Raw genomic sequence first — 16,119 nt, 5'->3', positions numbered from 1 at the left:
AGTTGTTTCCTAAGAAGGTGACTAATGTCCTGGCTCCTTACTAAGCCCTTCCCAGTTATGAAAGCCGGGAGCCCCATTCTGCTCCATGTGGGTACAGGGCGGGGGAGGGAGAACAGAGAGTGCTGTGGATGTTCTTCCTATCTTAGCCTTTCTGAGCCCCAGCTTCCTAATCCATAGGACATAAATAACAATTCCTACCTGAGTGGAGCACAGAATTAAATGAGAGAAACCACTGGCCCCAGATAAGCACATCATAAAATGTTATGATGTTACTGTCCCCCTCTAAAAGGGATTCCTAAAAGGAAACCCATAACTTCTGGGGACTCCCAAAGTGTGGAGAGAGTCTGAATAGAACTCTCCACCAATGTCTCCCCTTTCTGGATGCCATGCTTCCTAATTTACCAGCTGTGTTCACCCAGGGATCTCATGCTTGTGTTCAACCATGTTACGGCTGACCTGGGCAGGGATTTTCCTTCCATTTTCAGATGAAACTGAAGCCCAAAGAGTGGAGAAACTAGTCCATGGTCACCCAGCAATATGATAGCAGAGTTGGGACCTGAAATCAGTCTTCATCCAACATCCACTCTGCTCCTTCCTCCTAGATTGTTCTCTCCCTTCCTCCTTGGTCCTTTTTCCATTCCTCCTTTTCCTTCTTCCTCACTAAGCTAGTTACAGTCAGAAACCAGGACTTTTCATATTACCGATAAAGTTTATAAAGTTGGCAGTAGGTAGTCACCTTCTTTCAGGGGTTTTTCCCCTTGGGGTGGGGGTGACAGTGAATTTCCACCCCTGGCAGGCTGTGGAGTAAAGGGGTCCATTCAAAGCTTGCCTCTGCTTTGCTCCTGCCGCTGCATGGGCTGAGGCCCTCCCCAAGTGGCCCTTGGCAGACAAGGACCAACCACGGGAGCCTGTGCTGATGAATGAATGAGAATCTTGCCTGCCTCATCCTGTCTTTAGAGCTCACTACTCTAGGGGGAGGGAGGAGGGTGTCAGTGCCAACTATGTGCTATCCTGCCCCAGGGAACTCTCAAGGACCAGGGTGGTCTGGGTAGCATTCCAGGTTCCTCAGCCCACTTCAAGAGAGCCAGGTCCAGACCCCCATCCAGCTGCTCTGGTTCCCCCTCCCCTGTCTTGGGGTCTGGAGGCCTCTCTGGTGGGTGAGTGGGCAAGTACCTGCAGAAAGCCAAGCCCAGCTGGTGGCCTTTCCAAGAGTGCCAGCTGGCCTGGCTGGGGTCCCAGCTAGAAACAGGTCACCCTTCCTCAGGGCTCTGACAGGGTGCTGGGACTCAGAGTTATGGGGAATCAGCGATGGGTAAAATGGAATGAGGCAGAAAATCTCTGCTCACATGTCGTAGCCCCATGGGGCTCCTCCCCAGACTCTCCTAGGTTTCTGGCCCACACCTGGGGCTAGATAGAGGCAGGGAGGTGTACTAATGAGGGTCTTTGGACACTAGGGTCCCAGGTCAGTACACATTTCCTGGGAAGTTCATGTGAACCAGGCCCTAGACTGGACTTAGGGACAATGGAAAGAAAAGGCCTGCTCCCAGGGAAGCCACATTTCAATGGGAGGGACATGCCATGGCAAGACTCAACAACAGAGATGTTTGTGGGCTGCAAAAGTCAGGACAAACAGCATGGTGAGCAACTTCATGGGTAGAAGCCTAAAAGTTCTGATTAGGATTTCAAACGAAGCCCTGGGTAAAGAAGTGGCAAGAAGACTAACTTAGCAGAGGGGCCAGCACTGCAACAACTCACAGACTAGATAAGCTGCTCCATCACTTAAGAAGGTAAGGAAGGAGGATGCCTGCCTAAGGAGGGGTGGCATTGTCTTAAACCAGTGGGGAAGAGAGTGCCCAAGGCTCCAGGGCTGAACCAGTAACAGTAGCCGGGACTGGGAGGTGACCTGGCTTAAGGTAGAAATTCAGCCTCACCCTAAGGCAACTCCACTAGGCTCAAAGCCATTGGAAGTGGAACTTGGGGAGGGGAAAAAGCCCTGGGAGAAGAGAGAGTACCTGGCCCAGGTCAAGGGCTCTTCCTGGCTTTGGGGTTAGGAAGTGTGGCTGTCAGAATTCCATCAGCATCCCCTGAAACCACTCCCAGCCCTTCGAGGCGTTCCCAGGCTCCTCAGTGGGCTCAGAGCAGGACTGCAGCCTGGACTTCATGCCCTGGAGAGTGCAGGGTTGGGGGCTAGTCTCACACAGGACTGTTCTGGAAGCAAGAGTATGTGAGTAGGGAGAACAGGGATGAAGGAGAGAGCTCCAAAAGTCACTCACAGACTCCTCCTCACTGCTGGGCGGTTTTGCTGCCATCTTATGGGGAGCTTTTTCCAGTATGGGCATCTTGGTGACTCCTGGCTGGGGAAGCAGAAGTGCAGACCTGGGGACCAAGAAGCAGAAGGGCATCAGCACAATAGCCACATAAAGCTACATGGACCCTTCACCCCCACCCTGTGAAGAGGCTAGAGCTGGACATGGGCCCCAAATACACAGGGCCTCATTGTAGACCTGGTCCCAATCTCCCAATCTCTGGACCAGGCCCCCTGACCACAGTGTCCTTTCTGAGTCCCCAGATGGGATAGAGTGGGGTCTAGAGTGAGCCTTTAGGTGGTCCCTACTCCATAAGACTGCCACCCAGGCTCAACCTACCACCCCAGAGCAGAGTGGGAGGGAGCGGGGCTGGACTCGCTCACTCCAAATCCATAAGGATTGGAGCACTTGCTTTGTTCCTGCCTTGGACCCAACAGATACCCGTTTTGCTGATTACAATCTCTCTTTCCCACTAGACTGTGAGCTTCTCCTGTTGTGTTCAGTGCTTCATCTCTGGGACCTAGCTGCGTGACTAGCATGGAGTAGGATCAGTGCTGGGTAGCTGAGTAAAAGGAATGCACGCATGCATCAATGCATGTGTAAATGAACACAGGTCCTCTAAGGCTGTGGGTTCCAGGAGCACTCTGGGCTGACTGGGAGCCTGGCCTCTGGCCAAGGCAGGGGTGGGAGTGGAGGACCCTGGGGCCTGCTGGACAGACTTGGACTTAGGCAATTTTTGGTTCCCAGGCTCCTAGAGCAGGTGGCATGGGAATGCTGAGGGAGATGGGACAGGGCAGCTGCACAGTCCAGGCCCCTAGAGACCACCTGACTCAACCTGGAGAGAAGAGGATTAATTTTTTATTCACAGTACAAGTGACACAGGCCAAGAGGGGGCAAAGGCCTATTTTTAAGGCTACCTTCTACCTTCAGAGAATGCGCTAAGCATAAGCCTCAGAGCCATGCATCCATGATTTCCACTCACCCATTGCCTATTCTCTCCCAAGAGCAGAAAGCTGATGCTTAGCCCATTTTATCCCCTGCGCCCTCCCCCACCCCCCAGGCAAGCATGGCCCAGGTGGGAGCCAGGGTCCAGGCACAGTTGACCCAAGGGCAGAGCATCCAGAAAGATGGATGAATCAGGCTCCAGAATGGAGGAACCTAGCCTTCCTGGCAGTGCTAGGCAGAGACTATAGGCAGAGATGTGAACACTTTGCCAGGATGCTACAGACTAGGTGGTCCCTGGACCTTCCCTGGAGGGTAGTAGCTGCTCCCACTCCCAGTAACATAAAAGCAGCAGCATCCAAGTTAGGGTCTATCACAGCACCGCGGAGATTGGAAAGGTTGTTGAGGGCAAGGGCAAGTTGGTAAAGGCCCTAGTGCTCTTGGAGACCCCATATCTTGGAAAGGTGTAAGATTGGAGCAGGGACAGCTTCCTGGGGACCAAATGGGAGGGCCTGGTCCTTGTGAGGCAGCAGCTGCTTTCCCTCCTTGGGCCATGGGCCCACAACAAGGAGGCGTATGTGTATGTGTGTGTATCTTTCTGTCTCTGGTGCTCTCCACTCTCTGCTGCCACCAGCATGGCTTCCGAGGACTACCAGGAGGGGTCTCTGCTCTGCCCAGGAGGCCCAACCCCAGCTCCGCCCGGGCAACACAGGCAGTCCGTACTCTCTAGAGACTCCTTGGGACCCAGCTCATACTTGCCACCTGCGGCGGCTCCCCACCTCCGCCTTCGCGAGAGTTGGGTGCGCTCACCCGCGATTCAGAGGGGTCTGGCTGGGTGAGATCCGCCAACGCCTTGACTGGGCACAGAAAGTGCAGACCTTGGCATTTAGCAGATGGGGATCTAGGAGAAGAGAGAAGTGAGGATACGCACGTGGAACCTCGGAGCCTGATGGTCAAGTTCTCTCCAAGCCCTTTCCCCCTAACTTCTCACCGTTCAGCTCCCTGTCCCCCTGCCCCCACTCCTGGTGGGGAAGAGCCAGAGCCGCGGAAGCCCAGTCTCCTGGCAGTTCCCCGACGGCCGCTTCAGTTCAGGGCTCGGAAATCCCGAGGATCTTGGGGTCTCTCGCCCCCGGCGCGGTCCTTGGACGGAGCCTTACTCCGCGGCCCTCCGGTCTCTGAGCTTTGCTTGCTCCCCGCGCTGCGGTCCTCCAGCCCAGCCCTTCTCACCTGCCCTCCTCGGATCTGCCGCCTCTGCCGCCGCTCCACGGCACCAAGCAAGACTGGGGGCGCGAGTGTGAGCCAGAAGGGATCCAGGGGCGCGTCAGCAGTACGGTGGTGGGGGCCTCTGTCCACCTTAGAGCCTCCGACGTCGCCGGGTCCCTGCGGCCTCCCTACTGGCTGCCGGCGAACCGGCCGCTCTTGTCTTCTCCTTCCTCCTGTTCCTCCTCCCTCCCCTCTCTCCTCTTTCCTCCCTCCCTCAGCCCCACCCCGTCTCTCCCGTTCTTCCTCATTGCCCCCGCCCCCGCGGCTCCCTACCGCGATCCCATCTCCCGGCCCCTAGCCCCGGCTCGGACGGCTTCCCGGATGAGTTTGTGTAAGGGCAGCGGAATCCGGGCCGGGGAAGGGTGTGCAGAACATTGCCTCCCCGCCCCCCCCCCCCCCCCCCCGCCTTGCCTTTTGCACCCCGCCCAGCCATCCCCAGTCGCCGCGCTCTCCCAACTCCATTATCCAAGCCCCGGTTGCGTCCGCACCACCCTGGGAAGGGTTGGGTCTGGAGAAATCTGCCCTCCCCGCCGTCTAGGACAGGCTCAAACCGTACCACAACTTCTTTCAAAATCATCATCATCATCATCATCATCATCATCATCATCATCATCCTGTTTGTTGATCACTGCAGGTCCTCCTTCCTTTTCTATTCCCACCCCATCCTTGCTGGCACTATGGGGTGAGGGAGTGGAGATACAGACCTGGGGATGCTCATAGACACTCCTCCCAGACAAAGCACTCCTCCCCCCACCCCAGATACAGATCCTTACACACCAACACATACAGACAGACCCACAAAGACAGACCCTGCCCAAACGCACGCAACACAGCCCAACACACAGACGAGGACAGACGTGCACACACCAGCAGTGAAGACTCTCGCAGGCATTGTTTAATACACAGGCGTACCCCAACTCTGCTGCCTCTCCTTGCCAGAATTGGAGGGCTCTTCGGCCTTCATCAGGCCGCAGGCTCCAGGACTGGGAGTGGCCTGCAAACGGGGGCCTGCGGCTCCGGAGACCTGCGCTCAAGGTGGGGAGAATTCTGACAGCCTTGGCCAGCTGCTTCCACCAAGGCCAGGGTAAGGGTGGGGGTAAGGGTGGGGGGTTGGCACCAGCTCCCACACTGGCACCCTCTTCAGTCACGACTCAGACCCGCACAGCCAGGACAGAGCAGACACATCAACAGTTTCCCCACTCCTCGAAGGATAGAGCCTAACTCTCTAACGAGCACACACGACACAAGCGCTTTTCCAGAGAGCGGATCTCTGCCCGGAACAGCTCGGCCCCTACTCCTCACTGGAGCCTGGACCGGGCAGGATGCGGGGCTCTGGCGTTTCAGAGCTCAGTGGCTGACACTGGGAGTGTCCTCAAGGGGCGGGGACTAGAGTACCCGGAGGGAGCGGATCCTCAGGCTCCCTCGGGCGTCGCCCTGGGGCGCTGCGTTGGGACTGGGAGGGAGGGGCTGTCTCGAGGGAAGAGAGCCATGTACAACACGGTGTCTGAGGGTGGGATCCCTTGTTGGTTTTGCTTCTTTCATATCTCCTTTACCAGGTAGCAAGAGCCACAGGCTTCCCGAGTGCTTGCCAGACCTGGATCGGGGCTAGACTCAGCTCACCCTCCCCTCTGCCCTCCCCTCTGCCCTGGCCCTGTGCCGGGCCGCCCACCCTCATCAGTAAAGAGACTCGGTCTCGAACAGATATAGTTTATTGATTCTGGCCGGAAGCACCGCGGTGCTGCGGGCTAAGTTGGCACTGAGAGGAACGGAAGGAAAGACAGACAGACAGACGGACCGTTCTACACAGGGGAGCCCCGAGGTGGCGGCTTGCGCACCTCTTTATCTCTGCCAGGAGTGTATCGTTTTGTATGCTTCCGTGCTCCACGTCCCACTGGACTAGAGGGAGGGAAACACAGAAAGGGTCAAAGTGGGGGGATCCCGGCAGGCAAGTCAAGATGGGCGAGAGTGTAGGATACTCGTTGGAGGGGTGGGCCTTGAGTCTAAGCTGGCCAGTACTCTCACAGAGTAGCCACCTTGACCCGGGGGGTGGGCGGTGAGGGGATGGCTCGGGAGAGTAGCTGGGCTGCTAGCTGTGGGTGTAGTAATTGTTGTAGACGTCCTCGCACTCGTCAAAGGGGCCCGAAGGGCTTCGAGGGGCGCCGTCTGGGTCGGCCACAGGGCGCTCACGCAGGCGCACAGCATCATACAGACCCTGCGGGGGCTCATCCAGCAGCACGTCGCGCTCAGAGCGGGAGCGCCTCAGGAGGCCCACGTTGCGCAGCAGCAGCAGGACCGGCGCGTAGAGCAGGTTGGCCAGGCCCATGCCAAGGCTAAGTTGCACAAAACCAAGCGAGTGCACTATGTGCCCCGCCACTATGGGCCCGAGAGCATAGGCCACGGAATAGGAGATGTCGGCGATGGCATAGACGCTGCCGTAGACCGAGACGTGGCGCACGTCCACGAGAAAGGCGAGCGTGGGCAGCAGTGCCGTGTCAACTAGCGCGATGCCGAAGCAGAGGCCGCAGAGTGAGATCACCAGTGGTGCGAAGGAGCGGCAGGCAGGCACCACGCAAGAGCTGGCGCCGATCACTGCCAGCCCTAGTGCTCCGTACAGCCACTGCAGGTGTGGATAGCGCGCCGCCAGGCGCACGGTGAGGTAGACACCTAGCACATGCGGCACGAAAGCTGGCAGCCAGGCCATGCCCGTCTGCCATTCAGACGCCGCCATCGTGTGCTCCATCCACGTGGCGATGGTGGGCTCGAGGAAGGCGAGGGGGATGTTGCAGGTGGTGAGCGCCCCGGCCACCACGGCGATGTAAGGGTCCAGCATGAGGCGGTGGATGGGTGTGCCTACCGGCAGGTTGGCTCGCGCCCGCGTCACGGCCGAGAAGGGCTTGGCCACCACCAGCAGCAACAGCGCGTCGAGCAGCGAAACAGCGGCGAGCACCAGAAAGGGCACAGGCTTGCCCGCGAACCCGTAGAGGAAGCCCCCGAAGGGTGGCGCCACCAGACTCCCGAAGCTGATGAAGGCCAGCGCCACGCCCAACGCACGACTGCGCTCCGGCTCTTCAGGATACTTGTCGGCGATCATGGCAATGCCGGACGTATCCGCAAAGGCTGAGCCCAGGCCTTGCAGGCTGCGTGCAGCGAAGAGCATAGCATAGTCCTCCGCGAACGCGAACAGCACGGTGGAGGCGAACAAGACGCCCAGGCCGATAAGCAGCGGCACGTCGTAGCTCATACGGTCAATGAAGGGCCCACTCAGGGGGTTCACCAGCAGCTGCAGGATGGCCTTGGAGGCAAACAGCACCCCGATCTTCACGTCCTCACTCTCCGTCGGGGACTCTGAGGTGTTGCCCATGTTGTCACTGCCACTGGCTGGAGTGGGCGCCTGCAGGGTGTGCACTTTGGGGCTCATGGTGGGCCTGCCGGCCTTATGCATGTGGGCAATGTAGTCGGGCACGATGGGCACGATGACCATGTACAGCATGTTGTCCAGGAAGAGAGCCACGCACACGATGACCAGCACCAGGCGCCGCTGCCGCCGAGGATCCTGCAGCACTGCGCCCATCGCCTCCGACAGCTTGCTGGCTGCCGCCCGGGCCTGGCCCGCGGGCGCCGCGGGTTCCATTGCCTCTACTCCTCCGCTCTTCCGAGGACGCCTCCGCTGGGGCCGCCTGGGCGCGGGCGCCCTGCAGTGCAGAGCCGAGGGCACGGAACTTCGCGGGCGCGGTCCGCGCGGCGCAGCGCCCCCTGTGTCTCAGGTGGCTGCAGGGCTCATGGCCCGTTGTCCCGGGAAAGGCAAAGACCCTGTCCGGCGAGACGCCTCCGGCCGTTCGCAGCCAAGCCCGGACCCGCCGCTGCTGGGCTCGGGGACTGTCAGGGAAGGTGGGCGCGCCGAGTGGCTGGGGCCAGAGACCGAGCGCGCGGCGCCTTGGGCTCGTCAGGCGCGGTCCCCGAAGCGTTGAAAGGCCGCCCGCGCGGGCCGAAGGGCATGCTGCTGCCGCCCGCCCGCTGGCTCACTCGCCCCGCCGCCGCTCTCCCCTCCCTTCGCGTCGGCTCTTGCCTCCTCCTCCTCCGCCTCCTCTTTTTTTCCTTTCCACTCGGGGCTGTGACGCGGCGAGTCTCGGCCCCCGAGTGGTGCCCGGGCCACTTGCGTCGCTCATGCTAATGCGACGTCGGCGGGGCGGGGGCCGGGGGCGGGGCACGGCCGGGCAGGGGTCCCCTTCCCAGAGGCGCCAGGACTGGAAACCCTAGAAAGGGGTCTTGGTGTGAAGAGAGTACTGGTCAAGCCCTGGAGGATGGATGCGCCGCGCGAGGAGCGGGCTGTCTGTTCCTCCGCCCCCTCTCAGTTCTAGGACCCGAGGGGTTTGCACCCCTTCTTTTCCCCCCTCCCCAGAGGGTCGCTCAGCGGCCGTCCCCCAACCCTCCAGCCCTGCTGGAGAGAAAGGCGCCGGGGACTCCAGATCTCCGCCTCAGCCTGGATCTCCGCGCACAGCCGGCAAAGAGCCCCCGAGGTGAGCCGCCGCTGCGTCCATCTGTTCTCGCAGCTGGAATGTGGGGCTGCTATCGGTGGGGGGCCCGGTATAGATCCCCCCAACCCTTTCTCCGGCCCCACCCCCTTGGCCCCTTCCACCTTCGGGAAGGGAGGGGGAGACGCAGAGACTGCTGGGCCGGGTTCCGACAGACCGGCCCTTCGGGAGAATGTCATAGCAGACAATTCCTGACTATTAGCTTCCGGGGATCGAGGGGAGAAGTCACCCTCCTCCCACCCGGGGCCCCGAATATCAGCCTTGCCCCTCCCATCCTCCCGTACAGCTTCGCCACCCTCTCCCAGCCCGTACTCCCCCTTTCAGCTTTAACTGTCCGGGTTTCCCAGCTCCGCCTCTTCTCCTTTCCTTCCTCCTGACCCCTCCCCATTCTAACTCCTCCCAGACCCTCTTAGCACTCGAACAAGTCCTCCCTCAGTTTCAGTGAGGTCCCGCCCCCCGTCTCCAGAGCTGCCTCCAAGTCCCAGGTGGGCTCTGGGAGTTACGTGGCCGGGGTCCTCTCTTGGCAGCTGTAAGAAAGCCCGTGGGAGTGGGTGCGGCGCCCACTCCCATGGCAGGACCCAGCAGCTTTGCTCTCATCAGAGGATGGAGGGAGGCTCACCTGCCGGGAGGGCTGCAACGCCCAGACACCTCATTCTCTGCAGACTGGCTGAGCCTCCCTGGCTGTGCGCTGAGCCTAATGTGTTCCCCCAAAGAGCGTGGACCCTAGATGGCACACGGAGTCCGTGTTCCAGTCTGCGGGCTGGCAAGGGAAAGGCTCTGAGGCAGCTGGGACTGGGGGACTTGTGCTGTTGAGATTACAGTGTGTCCTTTCCAGAGTCAGAGAGGAGTCTTCCCGTTCTTCTGGTCTCAAAAGTAAACTAGCATTAGATCCATCTTCTTTCTCTACCGTGCTCCCCACCCTGAGGGAGGCACTGGTGATGCAGTGCAAAGAACTTGGGCTTTAGAGACAAATGACTGAAGATGGCTCCCACCTCTGCCACTTACCAGTTAGGGTGTCAGGGAATGACTTCACCTCTCTGTCCCCCTGTTTCTTTATTTGTAAAACGGGGTAATCATTGCATCAACTGCCCATAACATAGTAAGAGTGATGCAAGTGCTTGCTATTGTCATTATTATCTGTAAAATGTGTTCTTTTATCTTCCTTTTCCACAGTAGTGGGTCTTGTAAAGAGCAGGTAAAAGATACAGGGACACCTTGGCTTCCTGGCTAGTCCTTGTGATTAGGTGGGCGTTGTGATTCCAGGCTCTGTCCTAGCTGATGGGAGGCCCAAGGGCATTGGGAAGTTATCTTCTATCCCTGAGATGGCTGTGGGGTGAGATGATAGAGACCAGGGTGTCAGGATGACAGCCGGCAGCTTTGGTACCTGTTACTCAATCTCTCCACCTACCCAGGCACCCCAGAGAGGAGGAGAAACCCTTCCACTTCAGGAGTTCCCAGCATGTGCTCTGCAGTGGCCAAATTGCCCCGTGTCTGAGACAGGAAAAGAGCCCCTTATGGAGACAGATCTGGCTCTGATTGACCTTGGGCAAGTCACAGCCTCTCTCTGGACTCCAGCTTTTGTCTCTGTTAAGTAAGGGGTGAGAGGAAAGCCCCTCCCCCGCTGCATTTCCTGGGGAAATGGGTACTGGAGAAGGGCTTTTCAGGGTGACAGAATTATTTTAAATTTTATTTGAAGGCCTTGAGTCAGCACACACTCTTCAGCTTATCACAGTGTCCCTCCGACTGATTTTGCACATTTAGGTCACCTACCTGCTTGTCCAGTCATTTGAGTTTGAAACCTGGGGATGAGAAAAACAACTTTTGTTTTTCTAAGTTGCTGCTCAGGCATTTTACAGTTTGATAGCCCTACTCATACCCAGAATCTGGACATTTAAACACTTAAAAAAGTTTTTCTTAATGTCTATTTATATTTGAGATGGAGGGTGGGGAGGGCAGGTGCAGAGGGAGACAGAGACAGAATCCGAAACAAGCTCCAGGCTCTGAGCTGTCAGCACAGAGCCTGATGCAGGGCTCGAACTCATGAGCCAGGAGATCATGACCTGAGCCGAAGTTGGACACTCAACTGGCTGAGCCACCCAGGCACCCCCAGAATCCGGACATTTAGATAAGGACTTGAGTTTAGGATTTCTGACTTAAGTTCTCACATGGCTTTTCCTGGGGCACCTTTAAAAAGAACCACTTAAAAATAAGAACACAATGGGGCGCCTGGGTGGCGCAGTCGGTTAAGCGTCCGACTTCAGCCAGGTCACGATCTCGCGGTCCGTGAGTTCGAGCCCCGCGTCAGGCTCTGGGCTGATGGCTCGGAGCCTGGAGCCTGTTTCCGATTCTGTGTCTCCCTCTCTCTCTGCCCCTCCCCCGTTCATGCTCTGTCTCTCTCTGTCCCAAAAATAAATAAAAACGTTGAAAAAAAAAATTTAAAAATAAAAAAAAAAAATAAGAACACAAAATGTTAGTGACCTCTGCCTCAACCACTTTATAAGTAAAAAGTGCTTGCTACCCTACTGTCTATCTCCTGCTCACTGGTGACCTGGGACAGAGTCTGCCCTTCCCGCATTGCTCTTTGCAGCCTCCCCTCTGCTTCTGGGATCTGTAAGTCATATCTGTGACTCTACTTCCTTTGTATGGGTGTATTGAAATTGCACCTTCAATTGAGGTGATCCCATGGGTTTCACTTTCCCAGAGTGAGAGCTCAGCTGCTGGGGAGGTGGGGGGTGGAGGGTGGGGGGCTACCTGCTGCCCCTGTGTGGGTGGCTTACACTTCCTCATTCAGCAGATCATAATCTGCATATTCTCAGTTGAGTATACCAGCTCCAGCTTCCCAAAGCAGACCTCTGGCCTCTTCTGACTCTGCCATTGTGAGGCTTTTAAAGGGTCAGAGGGTTTATGGGTGAGGGGCAGGGGAGGGGAAGAAGGGTGATGGACATTGAGGAGGGCACTTATTGGAATGAGCACTGAGTAGTTGTATGTAACCAATGAATCACAAGAATCTACCCCCAAAACCAGGAGCACACTGTATACACTGTATGTTAGCCAACTTGACAATAAATTATATTAAAAATAATAACTAACTAACTAACTAAATAAATAAATACAAATAAAGGGTCAGTCTTCCAGCCTGCAGAGCAATTGTTATTTATGCATATATTGTTTGCCCTGTCTGCTTTAATGGGGGGGGGGACGGTTTAAAGCAGATGTTTTTCTGTCTATTGGCTGAAGAATTTAGAACTTAGAGGAATCTTAGAGAAAGGAAACTTTTCCAGAGACTTCAAGGTGCAGACACCTCTCCCAGCCCACTGGCCCTCATAATTCATGACTCTTCTTGAGCGTGGAACCAAGTTATCTCTGAGATCATGCCCAACTCTCCAGTCCTCCGTTCACCAATGGCAGGAAACAGACTCATTTATTGAGGACTCTGTGCCAAGGGTGTTATGTATGCTGTGTTATTTAATTTCACTCAGTCCTGGGGAAGTGCAGGTGTTCTTTTCCCTGTCTTACTGATGAGGAAGCTGGGCAGAGAGAAATCATGTCACTTACCTAAGGTCCCAACACCACCTGTCTTGTGATTTTCATGATGCCTTCCTATTTCCTGTGCTTCACTGTGCCTCTGCTGCTCCAACTGCAAGGCAGCCACACCTGGCAGTGTAGGGGAGAGGGACAGATCAAGATCCATGGGAGGAGGAAGGCTTGGCTGGTCCCTAAAGAAGCTCCTGGGACACTAAACTCCCTCACCCTCAAACTTCCAGTTCAGAAGGCAACCCCCTACCCCTTTGATCAGCAGCCCCAGTAACTAGGGAGCAGGCATCTCTGGGAGTTGAGGACCCCCTGCTTCAGGGAAAGGCTAGGGCCCTAGCCTTGGCAGAACTTGGGAAGGATTCCCTTCCCTGGCTGGCAGGGAGCTGTCCAGGGTGCTGGTCCCTGCTCCGTCTCTGGCCAACCAGCCTTACAGAAAGGCCCTGCTCCTCTGGGCTTCCTGTGTCTGTGGCTTGCTCTTCAATAGAACTCTTGGTAAATTCCTTTCCAGAGACTTCTCTATCTGACCATAACTTGCAGGCAAAAGAGAACTTCCCATAAAATCCTGTTGGAGAAAATGGCAACATTTTCTTCTCTCCTTTCTCAATTAGATATAGGAACTGTTGCTACAGAGTACCTATCTGCTACTCAATGTAAGTCAAATGAGGAAAGGAAAAAAAATTATTTTTTAGACACATAGAAGTACTTATAACATTCTAGACACTGTTCTAAGCATTTTACAACATTAACTCATTTAATACTCTTATCAAACTTCATATTGCCTTTTTACAGGCAAGGACACCAAGGGACAGTAATTTAACCACAGTTGGAGAGTTCATAGGTGGTGGAGACAGGATTCTAATGCAGGCTATCTAGCTCCAGCATCCAGCTCTCAACTGCCATGCTGTCCTGATCCAGGGTGGCTGAAGATTATGAGTCAACTTACTTGAAAGTATCTAGTTCAATGCCCGATACTTAGTAGGAGCTTAATTATTATTGTTTTGTTTAGATAGAGACAGCTTGGTGATTTCCTGACAACTTTTCTTCTCCTTTTATCCATTGGATATGGTTGTGGCCTCTGTCTGCTAGAACATAGTCCTTTCCTCAAGCTTGACCTGGTGTCCCAGTGTTGCTTGCTGTGGACTTGGGGAGTAGTGGTGTCCATGAGGAAGGTGTGGAAGGATAGCCTTCCTGCACCTGTGCCTGGGTGAGGTATGGCGTGTGTATTCCAGAATGGATCTTGAGGGACTTGTAATGTGGGTGCTGCTTTGGAGGAAGGCATCAGCCCATCCTGGAATCTTTTATAGAAGGTCATGGGCCAAGTTAATTCCAGGGCCACTCCATTTATTGTTTCACTGAGACATCTGGACTCAGAGACTCAAAATGACCATGTTTCTGTAGAGAAGCAGGTTGATAGTGGTGGTGGCGGTGTGTGGGCGGGGCACCTGCTTCTGATTTATTATTTCTTTGTCTCCCTGGAACCACTTAAGTGCAGGCTTAGTTCCAATGAAGCTCAGAAGCCTCTTTGGATTCCAGTACTGGGGGAGGGGTGCCGTTTACCCTGATCTTACTACTCACCCTGTGTGCTTCCTCAGGAAGGCCTCAGGGCCTCAGAATCACTTAATTAATTTAGGCTTCCTCAGTCACATATTCTCAGATTCAAAGGAACAGAGCAGTCCCTGTCAGCCTTTCCTGGAAGCCTGTGAGTCTGGTGGCTAGAAGCCAGGAGGACTACGTGCCTGCCTGCCTGCCCTTGGCTAGTGTGTCCTCAGGACTCAGACCTGTCTTGTGCACTGCACATCTGGGTTCTAACTGGGGAATAAGGGGGCTGAAGTTCCTGTACTGTGAGCAGGACTTGGAACACCTCTCTACAGCTCTCAGAGAAAAAGCTGCCCTTACCTGCTTTATTTCTGGCTCCTGACACTTAGGAAGTGGAAGCAGGGCCTCAAAATCACTCCGTTTCTTTTCCCTCCTGTTTTCTCATCACAATCCAATGAGTCTCTCAGGCTCATTTTCCTCCTCCATTGAGGCCATCCCTCCCCAGACCCCTAATCTTCCCTTAAACCTAATCTTCCCCCAAACTGTGGAAGTCAGTCACCTCCTAGTTTGTCCCTTGCCTCCTGACCTGACCAATCCACCTGTGCACGGATGCCAAACTTCTTTTCTGTAAAGTTTCAGGCAGGTTCCCGTGTGATTATGGACCTTGCAGGGCCCCCTGCTGCTTAGGACTGGACTCCAGCTTCTTCTTCCAGCATTGTGGCTTTCCACAATGAGTCCCCAACCTTTCATGTCTTTCTTGTCTTCCCTAACAGTCCCCTGAAACTCCTGCCTCTGCACCTTTGAAACTGCAGTTCTCTTAGCCCATGCCCAGCTTTGCCTTTCTCTTTCTCCTTCTCTTTCTTTCTTTCTTTCTTTCTTTCTTTCTTTCTTTCTTTCTTTCTTTCTTTCTTTCTCTTCCTTCCTTCCTTCCTTCCTTCCTTCCTTCCTTCCTTCCTTCCTTCCTTCCTTTCTTTCTTGAAAGAGAGCGAGAGAGAGGGAGAGGGGCAGAAAGAGAGACAGAACCTTAAGCAGGCTCCATGCTCAGTGCACAGCCCCTTGTGGGGCTTGATTGCATGATGGTGAGATCATGACCTGAGCAGAAATCAAGAGTCTGACACTTAACTGACTGAGCCACCCAGGTGCCTCTAGCTTTCCTTGGTTGCAATAGATGCTTCCCTGATTCCTAATATATTGTGAACACCCTCTCCTTCCCCCCACCATGACTCCTACTGCATTTTTCTACTCCTCTTCAGGAATTTTATTCCACACAGTGCTGGACCTATTCCCTCTACTCTCTGCCAGCCTGAGAGCTTCTTGAAGGCATTATCTACCGAGTGTGTCTAAAAACAAGATTTGCTTGTCATGTATTCTGCAGAGCATCAGCCACAGCACTTTGCACAGAAGTGGATATGTCAGTGGTTTTTAAATCTATCTCTACATTTATTAAAATGAAAATTAACCATGTAAGTATACGTGAACAGAAATTGCTCATAGAGATACTCATAGAAATTAGAACATTGTGAATATTTGTTTGTGGCCCCCAATCCTGGTCCTCTCTGCCCCCCTCTCAGAAGCTACTACCATTAACTGTTTTTATGTGTATTTTCCAAGATCTTTCTAAACCCTTTTCTAGACTTATCTATGAACACCTATAAAATGCAACATAAGCAGCCTTTATGGTTAAATATGTATATTTTGACATAAAGTTTGTTATAAATGTGTCATTCTGCAGTTCTCTCCTTTTCCACTCAAGAATATTTGTCCATAAAATTTAGTCCATAAAAACTAACTCAATTTTCTTAGCTGCTGCAGAGTATTTTTTGTTATGAACATACCCCAGTGTTTACAGCTATTTCCCTATGATAGACATTTCAGTTCTTTCTTTTTTTTTTTAAGTTTATTTACTTTGTGATAGAGAGAGAGGAAGGGGCAGAGAGAGAGAGAGAGAGAGAGAGAGAGAGAGAGAGAGAGAATCCCAAGCAGGCTCCACACTGTCAGCGCAGAGC

General features: G+C 54.7%; 2 protein-coding genes across 3 annotated transcripts in view; both read right to left on the bottom strand.

The window, feature by feature from the left end:
* The window catches only part of CHAT (choline O-acetyltransferase), a 47,150-nt gene extending 42,465 nt beyond the window's left edge, over window positions 1-4,685 (bottom strand). The window contains exons 1-3 of one of the 2 annotated variants that reach the window (XM_086680257.1): window positions 4,476-4,685; window positions 4,059-4,149; window positions 2,274-2,376 (exon numbers count right to left, since the gene is read on the bottom strand). In XM_086680257.1, the coding sequence (XP_086536383.1) occupies window positions 2,274-2,339 (66 nt within the window). In that variant the 5' untranslated portion in view covers window positions 2,340-2,376; window positions 4,059-4,149; window positions 4,476-4,685. The remainder of the gene's footprint in view (window positions 1-2,273; window positions 2,377-4,058; window positions 4,150-4,475) is intronic. The other variant, XM_086680258.1, reaches the window with a different exon arrangement.
* Window positions 4,686-6,206: 1,521 nt separating this feature from the next.
* SLC18A3 (solute carrier family 18 member A3) lies at window positions 6,207-8,534 on the bottom strand. Its single transcript, XM_025918348.2, has one exon. The coding sequence runs from the start codon at window positions 8,140-8,142 to the stop codon at window positions 6,598-6,600; it is 1,545 nt and encodes a 514-aa protein (XP_025774133.1). The 5' UTR covers window positions 8,143-8,534; the 3' UTR covers window positions 6,207-6,597.
* Between the last annotated feature and the right edge of the window lie 7,585 nt (window positions 8,535-16,119).

Source organism: Puma concolor, chromosome D2, assembly GCF_028749965.1.
Source record: "Puma concolor isolate L17-30 chromosome D2, mPumCon1.1.hap2, whole genome shotgun sequence".
Lineage (NCBI taxonomy): Eukaryota > Metazoa > Chordata > Mammalia > Carnivora > Felidae > Puma > Puma concolor.
The sequence above is the reverse complement of the archived record's forward strand: the minus strand, read 5'-3'. Positions and strand labels throughout refer to the sequence as shown.